At 33.6% G+C, this 17696-nt stretch overlaps 2 protein-coding genes and 1 pseudogene across 4 annotated transcripts; 2 read left to right on the plus strand and 1 right to left on the minus strand.

Moving 5' to 3' along the window:
- Positions 1 to 173: 173 nt before the first annotated feature.
- Positions 174 to 2372, plus strand: LOC132252584 (auxilin-related protein 2-like; annotated as a pseudogene).
- Positions 2373 to 3120: 748 nt separating this feature from the next.
- Positions 3121 to 9903, plus strand: LOC100257796 (lipase-like PAD4). 2 transcript variants are annotated; one of them, XM_002275601.5, is made up of 4 exons: positions 3121 to 5477; positions 5599 to 5932; positions 8170 to 8868; positions 8991 to 9903. In XM_002275601.5, the coding sequence occupies exons 1-4, from the start codon at positions 5458 to 5460 to the stop codon at positions 9795 to 9797; spliced, it is 1860 nt and encodes a 619-aa protein (XP_002275637.1). In that variant the 5' UTR covers positions 3121 to 5457; the 3' UTR covers positions 9798 to 9903. The 2 variants fall into 2 exon arrangements, with proteins under 2 accessions (XP_002275637.1, XP_010652916.1); XM_010654614.3 differs by having other exon boundaries at positions 5254 to 5477; positions 5557 to 5932.
- A 198-nt stretch (positions 9904 to 10101) lies between these two features.
- On the minus strand, positions 10102 to 13774 carry LOC100267875 (amino-acid permease BAT1 homolog). Of its 2 annotated transcripts, none has more exons than XM_002274726.4 (7): positions 13295 to 13774; positions 12772 to 12954; positions 12508 to 12627; positions 12231 to 12422; positions 11537 to 11842; positions 10860 to 11042; positions 10102 to 10677 (listed from the first exon to the last, which is right to left on the minus strand). In XM_002274726.4, exons 1-7 carry the CDS (start codon positions 13385 to 13387, stop codon positions 10186 to 10188), a joined length of 1569 nt encoding a protein of 522 aa, XP_002274762.2. In that variant the 5' UTR covers positions 13388 to 13774; the 3' UTR covers positions 10102 to 10185. The 2 variants fall into 2 exon arrangements, with proteins under 2 accessions (XP_002274762.2, XP_059594709.1); XM_059738726.1 differs by having other exon boundaries at positions 12772 to 12902; positions 13295 to 13396.
- Positions 13775 to 17696: the final 3922 nt, after the last annotated feature.

Raw genomic sequence — 17696 nt, forward strand, 5'->3', positions numbered from 1 at the left:
CGTGGCTCTGATACCATGTAACCGAATCAAGGTATTTCTCAATTCCTTGTGTCTTTATTAGATGAATAATACTTGTTTATATATACAATTGAGAGTCCTGAATTAGGAAGGTATTATCCCTAAGGAAACAACCAAATTATGGTATGTACAGATATATACAGCTAACACCTTCCAACTACATTGTTTCTGAAGAGGTTATTTTCCCATTGTTGTCTTTACATCTACTCTTGGTTTTTTCCCCACCATTGGTAAGCATATATGAGAATTTTTCAGGTTTCTCGACAGCAAGAGAAGTAAATCGGGAAAGACTTCTCATGTAAGTTTACTCTGTAGTGCCTATCATCTCCCATTTCACACTATTAAATCATTCTTCTCTGTTATATTTATATAGTCACTCAAATGTATCAAATATCGGTTGATTTACATCTGAGTCCCATTTCGCTTTTTAAATAGGCTAACTTCAGAGGCTCCTTGGGTGCCGAGACCAACTGTTAATTCAACTGAAACAATCTCCAAGATGGAAGACCCCTTTGTAGTTTTAGAATCAACTTCAACCCATGTGGTTTTATCCCCAGGGGTGTTTACTGACCCACTGGGAGAGATTAATAAACTCAGTAGCTCTGGAGGCAAAAAAGTCGGTGGTTCATCTGCTGCTAATGGGAAGATGTTTGGTGATGATCCCCTGAGCAGCCTTGGAAAATCTGTGGCTGCATTTTCATCTGAGATGAATAAAAGGGGGAAGGATATGAGCCCTTTAAGAACTGGGCCAAGCACAGGAGAGATTAACACTAATTGTATATTGCAAAATAAAAAATATTTTGTGAAAATTCCTGAGAACCACACACAGGAAGATGGTTAACAATTATAGGGAATCTGGAGAAAATCTGTTTGACATGCCAACGGATTCAACCAATTCTCATAAATTTGTTAGTCAAACTGCTTCTACTCTTTCGTATCCAAATGCTGGCCCTAATGAGACAAATTCCCAAGTAGATGTCTCTATAAGATCTGAAAAAAATTTGGATTTGTTGGATAATGTATGGTTAATTGTATCAGAAATTCGTCTCTTTACACAACCAACATGTGCTCCACCACCTTCAAGACCCCCTCCTCCAAGACCAGCTCTGGTTTCAAAGCCAGAAACAGGTTCTCTTGGTTCCACAAATCCTAGAAAAAAGGCTAGCGAGTTCTCTTCCTTCCATTATTCCTCTCAGCATTTCCAGAGTTGCAAGTCAGTCCCTGGTGCAGTGAGAAGCTCACACGAATTGATGGGTTTGAGCGTTTTATCATGGGTAGGACTCAAAATAATATTGAACATGAGGATGTTCTTTCTTGTGGAGAAATGGAGACGAACTCAGCTGCTGCTGTTATGAAGGAGGCTAGGGGTAGAGCTGAGGCTAAATTCAGGCATGCTGAGGTAGCTAGGGAGAGTGAAAATAAAAACGCTGCTAGAGGTAGAGAAGATGTGAGATTGGAGAAAGATGAGAAATCTATGGAAGATGCTCAGGAGAGAATACTCAGAGAAAAGCAGGACAGATTAGGACATGAGCATCAACACAGGGAAAAGGAAGAGCAAGAGAGAGAACAACAGAGACATGAGGAACAGAGGGAGAGGGAATGTAAAGAGGACAGAGAACAAAGGAGACTTGAAAAAGAGAGGGAGAGAACTAGAGAGATTGAGAAAGAAAGGGAAAAGGCAAGACGAGCTGTAGAAAGGGCTACTAGGGAAGCACATGAAACAGCGGCTTCTGAGTTTTGCTTAAAGGCTTGGAGGGCTGCTGTGGAGAAGGCAAATGCTGAAGCTCGAGAACATGCAGAAAGGGCTGCAGTTCAGAGAGCACAAGCTGAAGCTCCTGAAAGAGCAGCAGCAGAGGCAAAGGAAAGAGCAGAAAAAGCTGTTGCAGATGCAAGGGAAAGGGCTAGTGTACAAGCAAAGGAGAAGGAAGCATGGGAGAATGCTGCTGCAGAGGCTCGAGAAAGGACTGCTGCAACTGCAAGGGTGAACCAGCGAAAAAATGAAAATGATTTTGAATCCTTTTTCAGTATGAGTAATCGACCAAGTAGGGAACCAAGACCTAGGGCTAGCTCTTCAGTGAGAATTTGAGCCTGAAACATGTGGAGCTATATTTTTGTGTTGAATGTTCCATGGTTAATTTCTGATTATGTTTTTCAGGATCCTTTGTTTGAAACTCACTCTCAGAACAGGCCTGGGCCTGAAGGAGCAAGGAGGACATCTCTTGGATCCTCATCCTCCATGAGGAAAGCATCTTCAACCACAAATGTTGTTGATGCTTTTACTTCAAGTTTTGGAGGTAGTTTACTGGTTGGCAATCTCTCTCTCTCTCTCTCTCTCTCACACACACACACACACACACACACGTGCATGTCCCTCAAGGAGCTCTTCTTGTTAAGGAGGCTGAAGATATGGTAAAACTATATCTCATTTACTATTTAATTTTGGCATATATATATATAAACAATGTTTTCAGAACTAGGTCGGTCATTAAACCGAAAATATTATTAGTTCTGGTCGAATTGGCGATCAAACCGGTGATGTAATAAATATATAATTTATATATTATATAAAATTAAAAAAATGATAAAAATTAAAAATATATAAAATTATAAATTTTAATAATGTTTGATTTTTATATTTGGTATATTAAATTAAATGATAAAGTTTAATATTTTAAATTTTATTAAATAGAAATATGTAATATTTAAGAATGAAGATATATTTAAGATAAAAAAATTTATAATATTTAATTTTATCTTTTTGTCTTTGTATTTTATTGTTTTAAAATTATTCTATTAATTGATTTATATTATTTTTTATAATTATTATTATAAAAATAAATAGGAATTTAAATATTTACATTTCTTTAAAGATTTTATATGATAAAAATTTGAATTAATCTTAAGTCTTATTATATATATATATATATATATATATATATAATAAGACTTCTCAATGGTTCAAAGAGTCCAGCCCTCATGCGTCCAGCCCTCAAAGAGGTAATGTTAGTCCTATTCCCAGTCCCACATTGGAAGCATATGAATTCCATGTGCTTCAAGTGCTCTATAAATACCTTGTAACATGCCTTGCAAGCTAAACAAGCCAGCAAATTGGGCCTAGAAGCATGACCCAAGGGAAAGATTTATAAGTTATTTATTTATTGGATTGGGCCTAGTGGCTTGAACCAAATAAGGGCTCATAATTAGTTTATGTTTTAAAAGGATTAGGTGTGGAATGGGTTCAATGGATAATCAGCCTCTTAATGTAAAAAGTATTTGTAGAATAAAAAAAAAAGGTTTGGCGGGTTTGAATGGTTCAATGTTGGTTTGATCGGTTCATTGAGATGGATCAAATCGAAAAGTTCACTGGCTGGTCCGATCCGATTTTTAAAGACATTATGAGTGGAATTTGAATCATATAACTTGACCAACCCAATAAACCAGAATCTAATCCAAACAACCCGAGTTCAAGTTTGGCTTTGATTAAGAACCTTGAATTAGAGGTTGGGTTAAAATCGATTGTTTTTGTTAATGAGGGTTGAACTTGGGTTAGCTATTAACCCTACCTAATTCGTCGAATTGTAATCCTAACAGGGTAAAATCCTACCTACGATGGTCGCATTCGGGTTGTCCTATTTATGATGGTATTGATGGTTGCATTCGACGTCTTGTGATGTGAGATTGAACCTTAATTATAGAGTGAGATGGTTATGGTCTAATTACATTTATGTGGTAGAGGGTGGGCCTTGTAATGGCATCATGACAATCATCATATGGAGATAGGCATTTTGCCACGTGGCAAGGGATTTTGTGCAAAAAAAATATTTGATTTTTTTTTAAGACCATTTTTGAGAATTTATTCTAAAAAAAATCAAGACAAATTTAATGTATCTAGGTATTATATATATATATATATTATGAAAAATAAATATAAATATGAAATCTACTTTAGAAACTTTTATATTATAAGTATATAATACTTTTAAAAAATAAATGAAAAACTTCAATTTTAAATAGAAATTTTTTCCTCAAAGAAATTAAAAATTATTTTTTATAACTATTCTCTAAAATTATTTCATGAGAAATATTGAAAAAAAGAACAAATTATTAAACAAATAAAACTATCATCAAACCCTAAAGAACACGTTAGGATAACCCAATTAGTTAAGGCAAACACTGAGAAGTGTGGTCTCAATAAGTGATACATGGTCTGAGTTTGAATTATATCACTGATAATACCCTAAATTTACCCCATACTGGTATTTGTAGGGTGATTAGCATCTCGATGTTTGGGTTAAAAAATGGAATATTTAAAACCATTATAGGAGAATTGTGCTTTGAGGTTAGTTGGGACTAATAATTGGCTCAAGATCGTCTTATCACCCGTATTTTAACTCAAAACTTAATGATATAGTAGAAATTGAAGTGAATGATATTACTTTTCAAAAATCCCCAAAAAACTATTGACAGTTAAATTAAAAAAACTAACCATTCTCTCTTTCACTCTCTTTATTTACCTTGCCTTTCTCTCATATACTTCTTAAAATTTTTATAACTTTTTTATTTCATATTTATCCAATTTATAAAATAAAGATTTTGTTGTTAAATAATTTTATTGTGAAATTGATCTTTTTAAATTAATTTTTTTATCCATATTTATTTCATGTAATAAACAAATATTTTAAATAAAAAAAATCTACTTCAATTTATTTATATAAGGATTACATTAAATCAAAAAATATTTTTAATTGATGGATATTGAAATTGGTTTTTCTTAAATTTTAGTTATTTAATATAATAAAATTAGAATTCAAAATAGACCCAACTTCCTTAATTCATAAGAAATAATTTTTTTATTAAATGGTTGATAACAAACTAAAAACTATTATTATATACTTTTAAATAATATTGATATAAAAATAAAAATAAAATAGACAATACATTATTTTTATTTATTATAAATTATATATTTTAATAATATAAAATATCATCACTTAATTATTATTAAATTTGTATTGTATATATTTTAATGGGTATTTGATATCATTTTTATCACTTGTACAAGTTATAAGGACATTTTCAACGCATGATTCTCCCCAAAACGCAGCGTTGATGGTCGTCCAAACACCGCGTGCAGTGCAGTTGACAGTAGATCCCGTCCAAGACGTATCGGCCGCGTAACGCGTTTAGTCTCACGTCCCCATGGCCTTTTTTTTGGTTCTCTTTTTTTAGGGGGTCAAATTTGGTCACCGGATGGGCATTGGGCATCATTCATCACTCATCTTATCGCAGTCCACATCTCCACAGTCCCCACACTCTCCTTCCAAATTTCCTCCCAACACTCGAAAGTGCTAGGCGAGAAAAAAACTTGGAATTCCCACTAATTCTCCGAAGTGAAAGACAAGAAATAAGAAAAAAACGACGAAAAGCCCGGAAGATTGAATGGATGCAGAAACTTCATTGTAAGTTACCCTTTCGCTACTTTTCCATATCATCCCACCTTGACTATGGAATTTCTCATTTCTCATTTCTCATTTCCAGATTGGTGTAATCTGATCAACATCCTATAAAAACTATTGTCAGGTTTGAGAGCAGTGAGATGCTGGCGACTTTCATATCTTCAACGCCTGTGCTACAAGATTCATGGAGGCTTTGCAGCCTCGCAAACACCTCTGCGAGTGTCGTTACCGATCAAGTTCGAGGCATCGCTTACGTGGCCTTCTCGGGGACCATTATGCCCCCTCTTGCAGACCCCAGCTGCGCTAACTTGGAGGCTTTGGACCGCCCCCCTGATGGCCTTTTTCCACCGTTGCAGCAGCGCCATGCTCAGCATCAGCACGAAGACCCTCCTATGCTTCATGCTGCCATTTTACATCACTTCCTCTCCTTGTACACCTCACCGGCCTTTCTTAATCAGGTTTGTTTCTGCCTACCTTACCTTACCTTACCTTCCCATGTATCTGTTTGGTTGCTAAGAGACTTCTTTTTTCCGGTCATTAGTGTGCATACTTGCATTGATTCTCACCTGCTTCTCTTTGATTGAAATTGATTGATTACTTGATGCCGATGCAGAATAGGAATTGAATCCATGAAAACTAATGATCTGTTTGGTTACTAATTAATAATTAATATCCAAAACGCGGTTAGTTGATTCATTCAGCAGAAGACTTGCTTGTGACTGAATGCATTTTTTAAATGCTACAAGTCGTGGGGGCGAGCGAATATGCAGTGTGTATATTCGTTTGGGATTTGTGTGGATCTTTCTCCTTTCTCCTTTTCCCTTTTTCCTTTTTCTTTCTATTCCATCAAGCCAAACGGGGTTACACAGGTTCCCAACCACCATTCTTACCTAATTCAAGCAGTTGTGTGCATTAAGTTGTCAGATAGGGTCGGCCATTTTAGAGAGACGTACAATGATTTTATTCCATTTGATTATCAGACTTGAGAGATTAATACCCTTTGGACAATAAGTTAGCTATGTGCCCATAAAGCAAGATCGTCGGTGGGAATTGGGATTGGAGTCTAAAAAGACTTGCGTGGGTCTATTGCCACAATGGGCCTGTATTTTGGCCGTGTTGACCCCCTCTCCTCTCCCACACGCCTTCCCACCGCCCCACACAAAAATAACAACAGCAAGCAAAAATTTTGATTCCCAAAACGCCCATTCATGTTTATTTCTATTTAGAATGCTGACATATAAAACAAAAATCAATTTTATTTCTCATTTATTAATATCTTTGGATTAGTTTTTGTAATAAGAAAAGGATTAAAAACATTATTGTTATGCAAATCAAATTGTATTTTTTTCTAGGATCTCGATTTCTCTCTTCTACTGGTATTATATAAAAGAAAAGAATGTAATCATACTGAGGTGCAAGATTTGGTTTTCATAATTACTAACTTTTTATTATTATTTTCATTCCAAAAAATAATTAGGACGTATTAATAGAATTGATTTCTCGGTTTCATTTTCTATTCCAATATTTCAAATACCACCTTAAAAATTTTTAATTATAGGAATGTAAAATAGGCACTTCTTATATTCAAGTTTTAAGGCTTATGGGGTTCTGTATGATTTATGTCATTAATTTCTTTTTTTAAATATTAAATTAATAGATAAAAATGTGATGAATAAAAAAAGAATCTAATAAACCATAATTAAAAAGCTGATGACAGTAATTTGAATGCATATAGAGTCTGAATTCAAATGTTTGACTACTTTTCCTTCCCATCTTTTGGGTCAAAAAAAGGCACCCTGCAACCACTCTAGGGATCCCACAATAATGTTGCCTCTAGAATATGTTACTGTCTGGGTTTAGCGAATCAGATTAGCTGTTTCACTCTGATAGGACCTACAATGTTAAGAAAAGCATTCATGTGCCTAATTCTTTGGTCAAACCATTGAATCTTGGTCAAACTTCATATTGGACCTTGACTTGATCAAACTCCATAAAATATTATCAAAACTTTTATGAGGATTTAATATACCCTGGTGTGTACATTTGAAATTCTTGACAGTTGAAATGATCGACATATACTTATTTTTAAAATCTTAGTTTGAACACTTCAAACCTAAATGGTAATGACGTTGGAGCTTTTTTCCTTGTATTTTCTTAGCAAACGCAAGAGAACGAGAAAAATTGACCTCAGTCATATGCTAACTGCAGCAATTGACCATCTAGAACTATTATCACAAAATTTAGAATGTTGAGGAGAAATTTTGATTACCCAGATGGGGAGGAGAAGATGGAAAAACAATGAAATCTTACATAACCATTCCAAACCCAACTGCGGTTCCAATAAGATTGGAAATTTTTTCTTTTCTTTTCTTTTCTTTTCCTTCCTCCTTGTTTCATTCAAACAACCTGGAAATCCACATCTTGTAATGGAATACTCTGTATACAAAAATGTCCTTCACAAGAACTCGATTTTTAATATGAACCCACTTGGGATATTAATGAAATAAACCAGGAAAATGATGGTGAAGGTGATCAAATCTAGTCACTAAATCCAAAAGTAAATGGAAAATGCTTACATTCTTGCCAATCATTCTGAAAAAATTCTTAATTTTCCAAATTTTGATCAACTAGTGAAATATTCTTTTTGCATGGTGAAATGAAAGTAACAATAATAATGATCATATGTGATATGCAGATTTTGACAGTAATAGAGAAAAGCAAGGCAGTTGTGATGACAGGCCACTCCATGGGAGGTGCAGTTGCCTCTCTTTCAGCACTTTGGCTCCTCTCCCATCTCCAATCCACTTCTTCTGCCCTTCCAGTCCTGTGCATCACATTTGGCTCCCCACTGCTAGGCAATGAGGCCCTTTCACGAGCAATTCTCCGAGAAAGATGGGCTGGAAACTTCTGCCATGTTGTTTCAAACCACGACTTCGTGCCAAGACTCTTCTTGGCTCCTTTACCTTCCTTGTCTACCCAGCAGCCACATTTTGTCCGACAATTCTGGCACTTGTTGATGACTTCTCTGCAATCAGTTTCAGAGACAATCCAGTTATTTCGTTCTGTGTTGCCTTTCGTTCAGGCATCGGCGGCCACCACAGGAGAAGGATGGGTTAAAAGTCCGTTCAGCCCGTTTGGGAACTACTTGTTTTTTTCTGAAGAGGGAGCTGTATGTGTCAATGATGCTGCAGCTGCTGTTAAGATGCTAGAGTTGATGTTTACAACAGCGTCACCTGGTTCTAGCATTGAGGATCATCTCAAGTATGGGGATTATGTTGGGAAAGCTTCTTGGCAGTTGTTGATGAGGAAAAGCTTCACCCAAGGAGAACCTCCGGAGTCGAGCTATGAAGCAGGGGTTGCTTTGGCTGTGCAGTCCTGTGGGCTAGCTGGGCAGGTGGGTAGTGTTTTTTCGTTCTGTAGTTCTCTACACCTTACAAATGACCTTTTGATATACATCTCGCACAAGTGATATTATATCACTTTCTAACCGATGTTTTCTTTGGACCTACCCTACAGGAGTCAATTGCCGGACCAGCCAAAGATTGCCTAAAGATGGCCAAGAGGGTGAATCCGTTACCGCCACACCTGAATAGCGCTAACCTTGCCATAACCCTGTCCAAAAACGTCCCATACAGAGCCCAGATAGAGTGGTTCAAAGCATCATGCGACAAGTCGGATGATCAAATGGGCTACTACGACTCCTTCAAACTAAGAGGAGCCTCAAAGAAAGGTGCTAAGATCAACATGAACCGGTGCCTGCTTGCAGGGTTTTGGGATAATGTCATCTATATGCTCGAAAGCAACCAACTACCTCACGATTTTAATAAGAGGGCGAAATGGGTGAATGCCTCTCAATTTTATAAACTCCTGGTGGAGCCGCTGGACATTGCAGAGTACTATAGGACTGGGAAGCACCGCACCCAGGGACATTACTTGAAGAATGGTCGAGAGAAAAGGTATGAGATTTTTGATAGATGGTGGAAAGGGAGAGAGGCTGGGGATGAAGAAAATAACAAGAGGACTTCTTATGCGAGTTTGACACAAGATTCATGCTTCTGGGCAAGAGTAGAGGAAGCCAAGGACTGGTTAGACCAGGTTAGGAGTGAGAGCGATACGGGGAGGTCAGATATGTTATGGCAAGATATTGACAGGTTTGAAAGTTATGCTACAAGATTGGTTGAGAACAAGGAAGTTTCCATAGATGTCCTGGCAAAGAATTCAAGCTTTACTTTGTTGATGGAAGAACTGCAAGATTTCAAAAAAAAAACCCAGCAATTCCCACCTCAGTTTCCAGCCTTTTGGAATGAAGAGATGGTTCCTTAAAATTCATCTTCTAAAAGCTTTGTAATACACCAGTGCTGTGATTTTAGTGTTGCATGTATATATATGACTGTTATCATAATTTATGAAAAAGGTTTTGTATCACAAAGCCTCTACAGATGATTTTTTTTTTTTTTTTTGATAAGTAAAAGCCTCTGCAGATGATAACAAGCCTTTGATTACCTGTCATGAAAAGCCACAACAATCAGAATGGCTAACCAAAATGGCTTCACATTTAATTCCTAGGTAGCATGACGATGCCTGCTGAAATAGATGAACCGAGAAGATGCAAGGGAAGGCATGTATGTATCCAAGAGCTAATTGAAGAATGTGACCTTAATTTCAAAAGAATTTCAACAACATACATAGTATTTCAATTTATGGGAGAGGGCTAAACCTTCCCATTCTGAATATCAATGTTCCTTACAGGTCCCTTAAACCATTTCCTTGCATCCAACATCCACCAAAGCATTATGAGGCCTAAACCCACACCTAATGCCACTGGGGCATAATTGAAAGTATCCCAAGTAATCGGGTAAAAAGTAGGCAAAAGGAAGACACAGCATGTGTAACAAATCCATAGAAAGGCTACCAAGCAAACTGGTCTTCTTGCTTTGCCCAAATAAAATGGCCCTGGTTTGAAGTTCTTCTCAGCCATCACCATTCTTGCAAAGATGGGAACTGCATAACCACCCACCCATCCAATTGTACATATTGAAGTTATAGCAGTAAAGACCACATTGACTTTCAAGATTGGGAGCCCAAGAAGAATGCAGATGACTGCACAAAGCCACACTGCATTTGAAGGAACCTTATGCTTTGGGTGGACTTTTCGCCATATGGATGAAAAAGGAATCCCTTCATCTCTTGACAGAGCATATACCTGAACCATGCAGATGGAAACATTGGTCTGGTCAAGTGCAAGGAGAAAATTTACCAACAAAAATTGTACATTTACTGACACAACTGAGAAGGCCTTTTAAAGGTGGAAGGTCAAAATATCAAGTTCATTTTCCCCAAATGCCATCTATAAATTTGTAAGAAAAACCATGTTACTTTACTTACCACTCTAGCTGCACTGGTCGTGATTGAAAGTCCACCAAAGAAGAAAGATCCCCATATGATAAAAAGCAAGATGATTGCTCCAGTAGCATTGTGATACCGTCCATGGAATGCATCATAAAGTATTTGGGCTGGCACAAATGCTCCAGCAGTCTCATTGGTTGGGTCATACAGGTAGCTGGGGTCCTGCATGACAAGTTGCAATCAAAACTTCAGAATTTATACTACCACTCATGCATGGGCTCTACAAGAGGGAGGTACTGCCTACTTTCCAGTGAAAGCTTTTGAAAGTTCAATCCTGTAGCCTTTTACTTTTTTCTGTATGCTCCATTTTGTTGCCAATAAGAGTGATGAAACAGAACAAAAACATTTCACCTGCAGCAATTTTGGCTGGACTCTCCCTTGGCAACCAAATTGAGCCTTAGGCTCTGACTAAACAGATGCAGGATGGTTTTGTAAACATAATCCTAGACAGTCCAAGTCTTCGGTTTAAAGTAGGAAAGGTGTGGCACAGGAAATCTTTTCCCTACTTCCCACTGATATTTCTCAATCACATAATCCAAGTTTTTACTTGACATGATGTTGCTATTATATTTTGCTAGAAGATATTAGCACAAGTTGCTGAAAAGTTCATCTTGACTCAATTTGAAAGCTTATTTTCTGTTGAAATAAAGGTATACCTGAATGCTGAAAGTAAGAGCCAAGATGTAAGCCCACCCGAATATGGAAATGATCCCTATACTAGAAAGGATGGCAATTGGACCATTCTTATCGGCACCTTTTGTTTCTTCAGTTAGATGTGCTGCAGCATCATATCCATATAGTGAATATTGACTGACAAGAACAGATAGAATGGCTGCATAAACTACATTTGATATCCCGGTTGATTCAGATGCTGTTTCAAAATGAGTGAAAACATATGAAGCGGATTGTGTAGTCAGTGCTACCAGGGGAAGCATAATAACAATAGCTAACCCTCCAATGACCTGCAAAAGATAATTACAATGTATAATTTATCACCATTAATTTCCCCTAATTTGCCCAACATAGTAGTTGATAAGGGGAAAAAACAAAGCTTTGAAGAACAAGTTGGAATTACAAAGTGAGCAAAATGGAACTAAGAGTACTTGGATATGCATGTTTTCCACATTACAAGTGTGTGTGTGAAAAAGATAATGAGCTAAGACTTAAGAAGCTCTGTTTGGTTGAAGATAGACAAGAAAAGAAAATTGGAAACTTAATATCTGATGTTGAACCATTTGTTGCATGATTGCTTGGTTTTCTTAGAAACCAAACACAACATTATTGAATAACTTTGGAGTGATTTTATGGCATTGTGAGCATGAAAAAGAGGCTTGTGCTCATAAAATTTACCTGCCACCATATTGAAATAATGTCAATGAAGGCAATGACTTCTAATGCAAAGGTGTTGAGCACAGCCCATATAATCGTAAGACCCATGTACATACATAAGAATAACCATCGAGGAGCATAGTACCCGCCATCTTTATTTGTTCCAGTGCATAATAAAATGATACTCTGCAGTGTCTGAGATCCAGCATAAGCCTGTGACATGAAGCACAGAGAGTTGTCAGCAGTCAGAATCCAAGTGCCAAGTGCCCACAGATTATGTATGATGAAGAGCAACTACCTGTGTGCCTATACCAGCAATAAGCCCAATTGTCTCCAGCCAAGCGCAGCACCATGATGCAAATGGACCCCATTTGGGGCCAGCCAAATGAGCAGCCCAGAAGTATAGAGAACCTGTCGTCTGGATATTTAGAACCGCCAAAATACATCACTTCACTCAATTTCATGACCATTTTGACTCATTTTAATTCGACTAAAAGAATTAAGGCAAATATGAAGAAGACGAAGAAGAAGAAGAAGAAAGAAGCAAGGAAATGGTACAAACCGGAAAAGATGAGCAGATTTCGGCCATGGCTACTCCAACAAACCAGGTGAAGAATGTCACTACAATCCACCCCCAGACGAGAGTGGCGGGCCCTGCATATAGCAGGCTTGAACCATACAAGGGAGTTATCCCTGTGAAAAGTGTCATAGTTGAAAACGATATAGCAAGAGTTTTGAACAAAGTCTGCAAATGAATAATAAAGTAAGCCACCCCAAATCAATACTCTTGTCATAGTCATAGAGGAGCAAGTCTTATTACAGAAGCCTTGCCCCTTAACAGTTACCATAAATAAAATCCAAACTCCACACACAAAAAAAACACATACTTGATTTGATTCAACCAAAGGAGGAAAGGGAACACAGGTAAAAGAACTATGAGACGTCCCATGTTTTTTAGTTTCTAATATTTCCACCCACCCTAAACCCAAATCAGTACGTCTCAGGATTAAAAAAGAAAAAAAAAAGAAGTGTAAGAGCTAATCAAACAAGAAGAAAAGGAGGAGAAAAAAGAACACAAAAATAACCATTTCTCTTCTGAGTTCTTGCTTGTACCCCAGCTCATTCAGCCTCTTCTCCCCTGAATCCATGACTCCGACTCTCGGTTGGCCGTGAGCCATTGAATTAGGAGCTTCTTGGGAAACCAGTTCAGGAACCAAGATCCTCAAAAGAATCCAAGGACATCTGAGAGAGAAGAGGGAGACAGAGAGATTATATTTATAATGATTCTGTTATATGGGATATTTCGTGGAAAGTTGAAGTTTGGATTGTGGTTATTGGTTCCCTCCGGTGGAAAACGGCGATTTTTCATGGTCTACTTCCCACATTTGTTTTCCTTCCCACTTGCTTCATGGACAGGTAAGAGCCTAACGGGGCGAAAAGATTTGTGATTCCGTATGTTGCAGCTCCATGAGTATCATCATCATCTTCTCCTGCCCGATCCGTGGAATGCGTAGACCACCTTTCTCGGTTAGAATATGATGTGAAATCAGATGGGTAGTATTGAGAGTTGACTTACATGTGAACAAAATTTGAGTGTGGATTTGATTTAGTCATATATGGACAGTTTAAGTCTGACTTTTGTTGGATGAGAAAGTCTGTGGAGATGTTTTCACTTTTCATATTGATGAGGAGATTCTGAGTTTTTGACCGTTTTGAAAGGATGGTATCTTGCACACTGAAAATTCAACCTCATTTGCTATCTATTTCATATTTTGAAAATATGCTCAACCAGCTTTTGGTTTTTGGAATATATGGATATAATAGTTCATAATTACAACAATTATTATTATTTTGGATAAAGGCAAAATGTCAAAAACCAAAAATATTTATGCATTTTATGGCATCTTATTCTACCCCAAGGTTTAAAATATCTCATATATCCCGATATATCTAAGGATCCCAATATGAAATTTGAAAAGATATAGATACTTTCATATTTTATCGATATTTTTGTATATTTTATCGATATTTTTTTTTTTCAATTTTATCTATATTTTTATTGATTTTCTATTTTTTTCTATTATTAAATAAATTAATTCTAATTATTTTATTTTTACATTTGATTTAATTTATTACCAAAAATAGAGAAACATAATTTTCTTAATACGTCTTTTTTTTATATAATCCATATGCTTATTAAATATAAAAAAAAATATAAATATTAAAAAAATTATACATATATTATTATTTATTTGATGTTATTTAATACATTTAAATTAAAATGGATTATAATTTTGATATTAAATATATTTTAAAATTAGACATATTATCATAATATTAATATATTATGGTAACAAAATATATAGTGTAACTTAATAATAAATGTACACTTATATATGTGTATCCTTGTTCAAAGCTAGCATGAATAGTTTCTACTTTTTAAGATTAACGATGTTGTTTGTTTTTAGAACTTTTTGTTGAAAGTGATTTGGTTTTATATTTTAGATAGTTTATTTTTTTTACTTTTTATTGACTTATAACCTATTTCTTAAAATTTTTAATTAAATGAAAAAAATTAAAATATTTGACTTTTTTTCTTCTAAATAATAGAATTAACCCATTGTTTTTTTCTTTATTTCTTAGTACTTAATAAGAATAAAATATTAAAATTAATACTTAACACGTTAAATACTATTTAATCTTAAATTATATTTAGAATTAAGTAAAAAAAGACAAAAGTTTTTTTTTTTTCTAAAAAAACAGTAGTTATTTTCAAGATTGTCTTAACCTTTTTTTTTTTGTCATATTTCTTCAATATATATTACTTCTTTTTACAAGAACTTTTAAATTTCTCTTTTCTATTTTCTTAATATCATATTTTCTATAAAGAATTTAATTTATTCATTTATTAATTCCTCTAAACATTTAATTATTTTTTTATTCCTTTAAATTTTTTTAAATAATTTCATTTACTTATTCTTCTATTTCCACATATTAAAAATCTTCTCTTTCCACATTTCTTTAATAAAGAAACATTAAATAATAATAATAATAATAATAATAATAATAATAATAATAATTAATTTCTTATATGGAATTTATAATTACAATTTCCCCTTAGAATATAATCTTTCTAAGGACTTTTTTTTCTTATTATACTAGTGAAAATATTTTTTATATGAAATTTATAGAATTAATTAGTTAAAAGAGATTAAATAATCCTTATATTTGTGATTTTAGCATCTTTCATGTTTTTTCTTGAAAATCAACTTATTTTTGACATAAATGTTCTTAACTATTTCAAGTATTTACATGTAAGTTTAAAAAAAAAGAGTTATTTTTACCATAAAAGAATAAAAACTTTTTTAATTAAAATGTGGTAAAAAAAGGATGAAGAGTTAGATTTCTAAAATTGAGTTTTCAATGGTTGTGTGTGTTTAAATACACTTTATCCCCTTGTTTTTATATTTTATCCCCTCATATTCAAAATCCAATATTTAGCGGTTCAGACTTATTAAAAAATCACTTCGTAACTTAAGTGAAGAAACAAGGTTGAAATAAAAAGAAAAACACATGTTCTCCTAATTCAAAGTTATTACACTTCTTAATCGCATGTGAAAATCATAAATAGTCATATGTTAAATGCACTCTACCTCGTCAACCTTTAGCATGCTTTACATATTGTTCCTTCACATTCAAAATTCAACATTTTACATTCCAAACTTATTAAAGAACTATACTTTGCCCCTCAAACTTGTTAAAAAAAATTAATGAGTCACTTATTAAATGAAGAAACAAGATTGAAATAAAAAGAAAAACAAGTGTTTCCCCAAATTTGAAGTTATTTGTACTTCATAATTGCATCTGAAAATCACAAATAGTCAAACGAACATCTCTCTAAAATCAAAAATAAAAATTGATGGTTGTCATACTTTGAAAGCATTTAGGAAATTTCATTTGAAAGTTTTTTATTTTTATTATATATATATATATATATATATATAAAAGGAGACTACAAAGTAGAATATCTATAAATGTGATTGAAAGATGAGTCACTGTAATCTTTAAAACTAAACTTTCTAACATCTTTAGGGAAATTTAACCACCAAATGATTAATTCTAAATTACAAATATATTTTTTAGCTAAGTAATCTTTACTTTCCTATAAATATAAATATGACAACAATCATAAATATTTAGATCTTAAGATAACTTTCAATATCATCTATTAATAACATAATAAAATTGTAAATATTATTCTTTTTATTATAATAATCTATAACTATTCTCAAGTCATTATTAATCTCTAGGTTTAAGAACTTATTGTTCTTGACAGTTAACATGTCATCTCTTAAAGCCATGATTATTGAAGTATTACTTATATGTCTACTTACGACCATTTTTATAGTGTCATTAGAATCTCTAATTACCCATATTGAAATACTTTTATTCTCTATATTTAAACCATTAAAATTTAATTTGAATTTTCCATTAATTGGAGAAATCCATCGAATTCATTCTTCAACTATTTGAGAAACATTGCATCATTCAGTTTCATATTTCTTTACTAAATTATTCATTTTTAAAAGTTTTTATTTTCTTAATTTATAATATATTATTTATTTTTATTTTTCATTTTGAATAATTTATTATTATTTATTTATTTATTATTATTATTATTATATATGTTTTTTTTCTATCAAAATACTTTCAATTATTATTATTAATTGTCTTGAATAAGGAATATCTCTAAATCAATTTATCGAATGGTTAATGTTAAATTCATTGAGATCATGTAGTTCACAATGCCATCTATTAGAATACTTTTTCTTTCATTTTCCTTTATTTTCTTGAAACTAATAACAAAAATAATTTTGATTGAATTAATTAATTAATAAATTTGAGAAAATATTTTCTTTTAATTGTCTTGAATAAGGAATATCTCTAAATCAATTTACCGAATGATTAATGTTAAATTCATTGAGATCATGTAGTTTCATAATGCGATCTATTAGAAGGTAATTACAAATAAATTGAGCTTAATTATGATTATTAATCAATATAATTAGGATTTGAGAATTTAATTGATCTAAACTCAACGTTAAATTAACATTAGTTTAGAAAAGATTTGAAGGCCTTTAACATAATTCGATGAATAATTGATATTAATGACATTTTCTGAATAAATATTGATTTTGAGTAAATTATGAATTTGAGAGCTTTTTCATTTTATTCTAATTTTGATTGATTTTACTTTTTCATCGAAAATCAGGTTTTCTAAACTCTCATATATGATATTCACTTTCTCATTATTTGATCATCAATACCTTAATCCACTCTCCTTTTCTCTTGCTTATTGAACATATTCACCATCCTAATGGATCATACCTAGAATCACTATATTATTATAGTTTTTCTAACAAAATTTCTTTTAATCAAACAAAAACTACTTTGAAATGGTATAATTAAGTTTAAATTTTGTTTTAA

This window comes from Vitis vinifera, chromosome 7, assembly GCF_030704535.1.
Source record: "Vitis vinifera cultivar Pinot Noir 40024 chromosome 7, ASM3070453v1".
Taxonomy (NCBI): Eukaryota; Viridiplantae; Streptophyta; class Magnoliopsida; order Vitales; family Vitaceae; genus Vitis; species Vitis vinifera.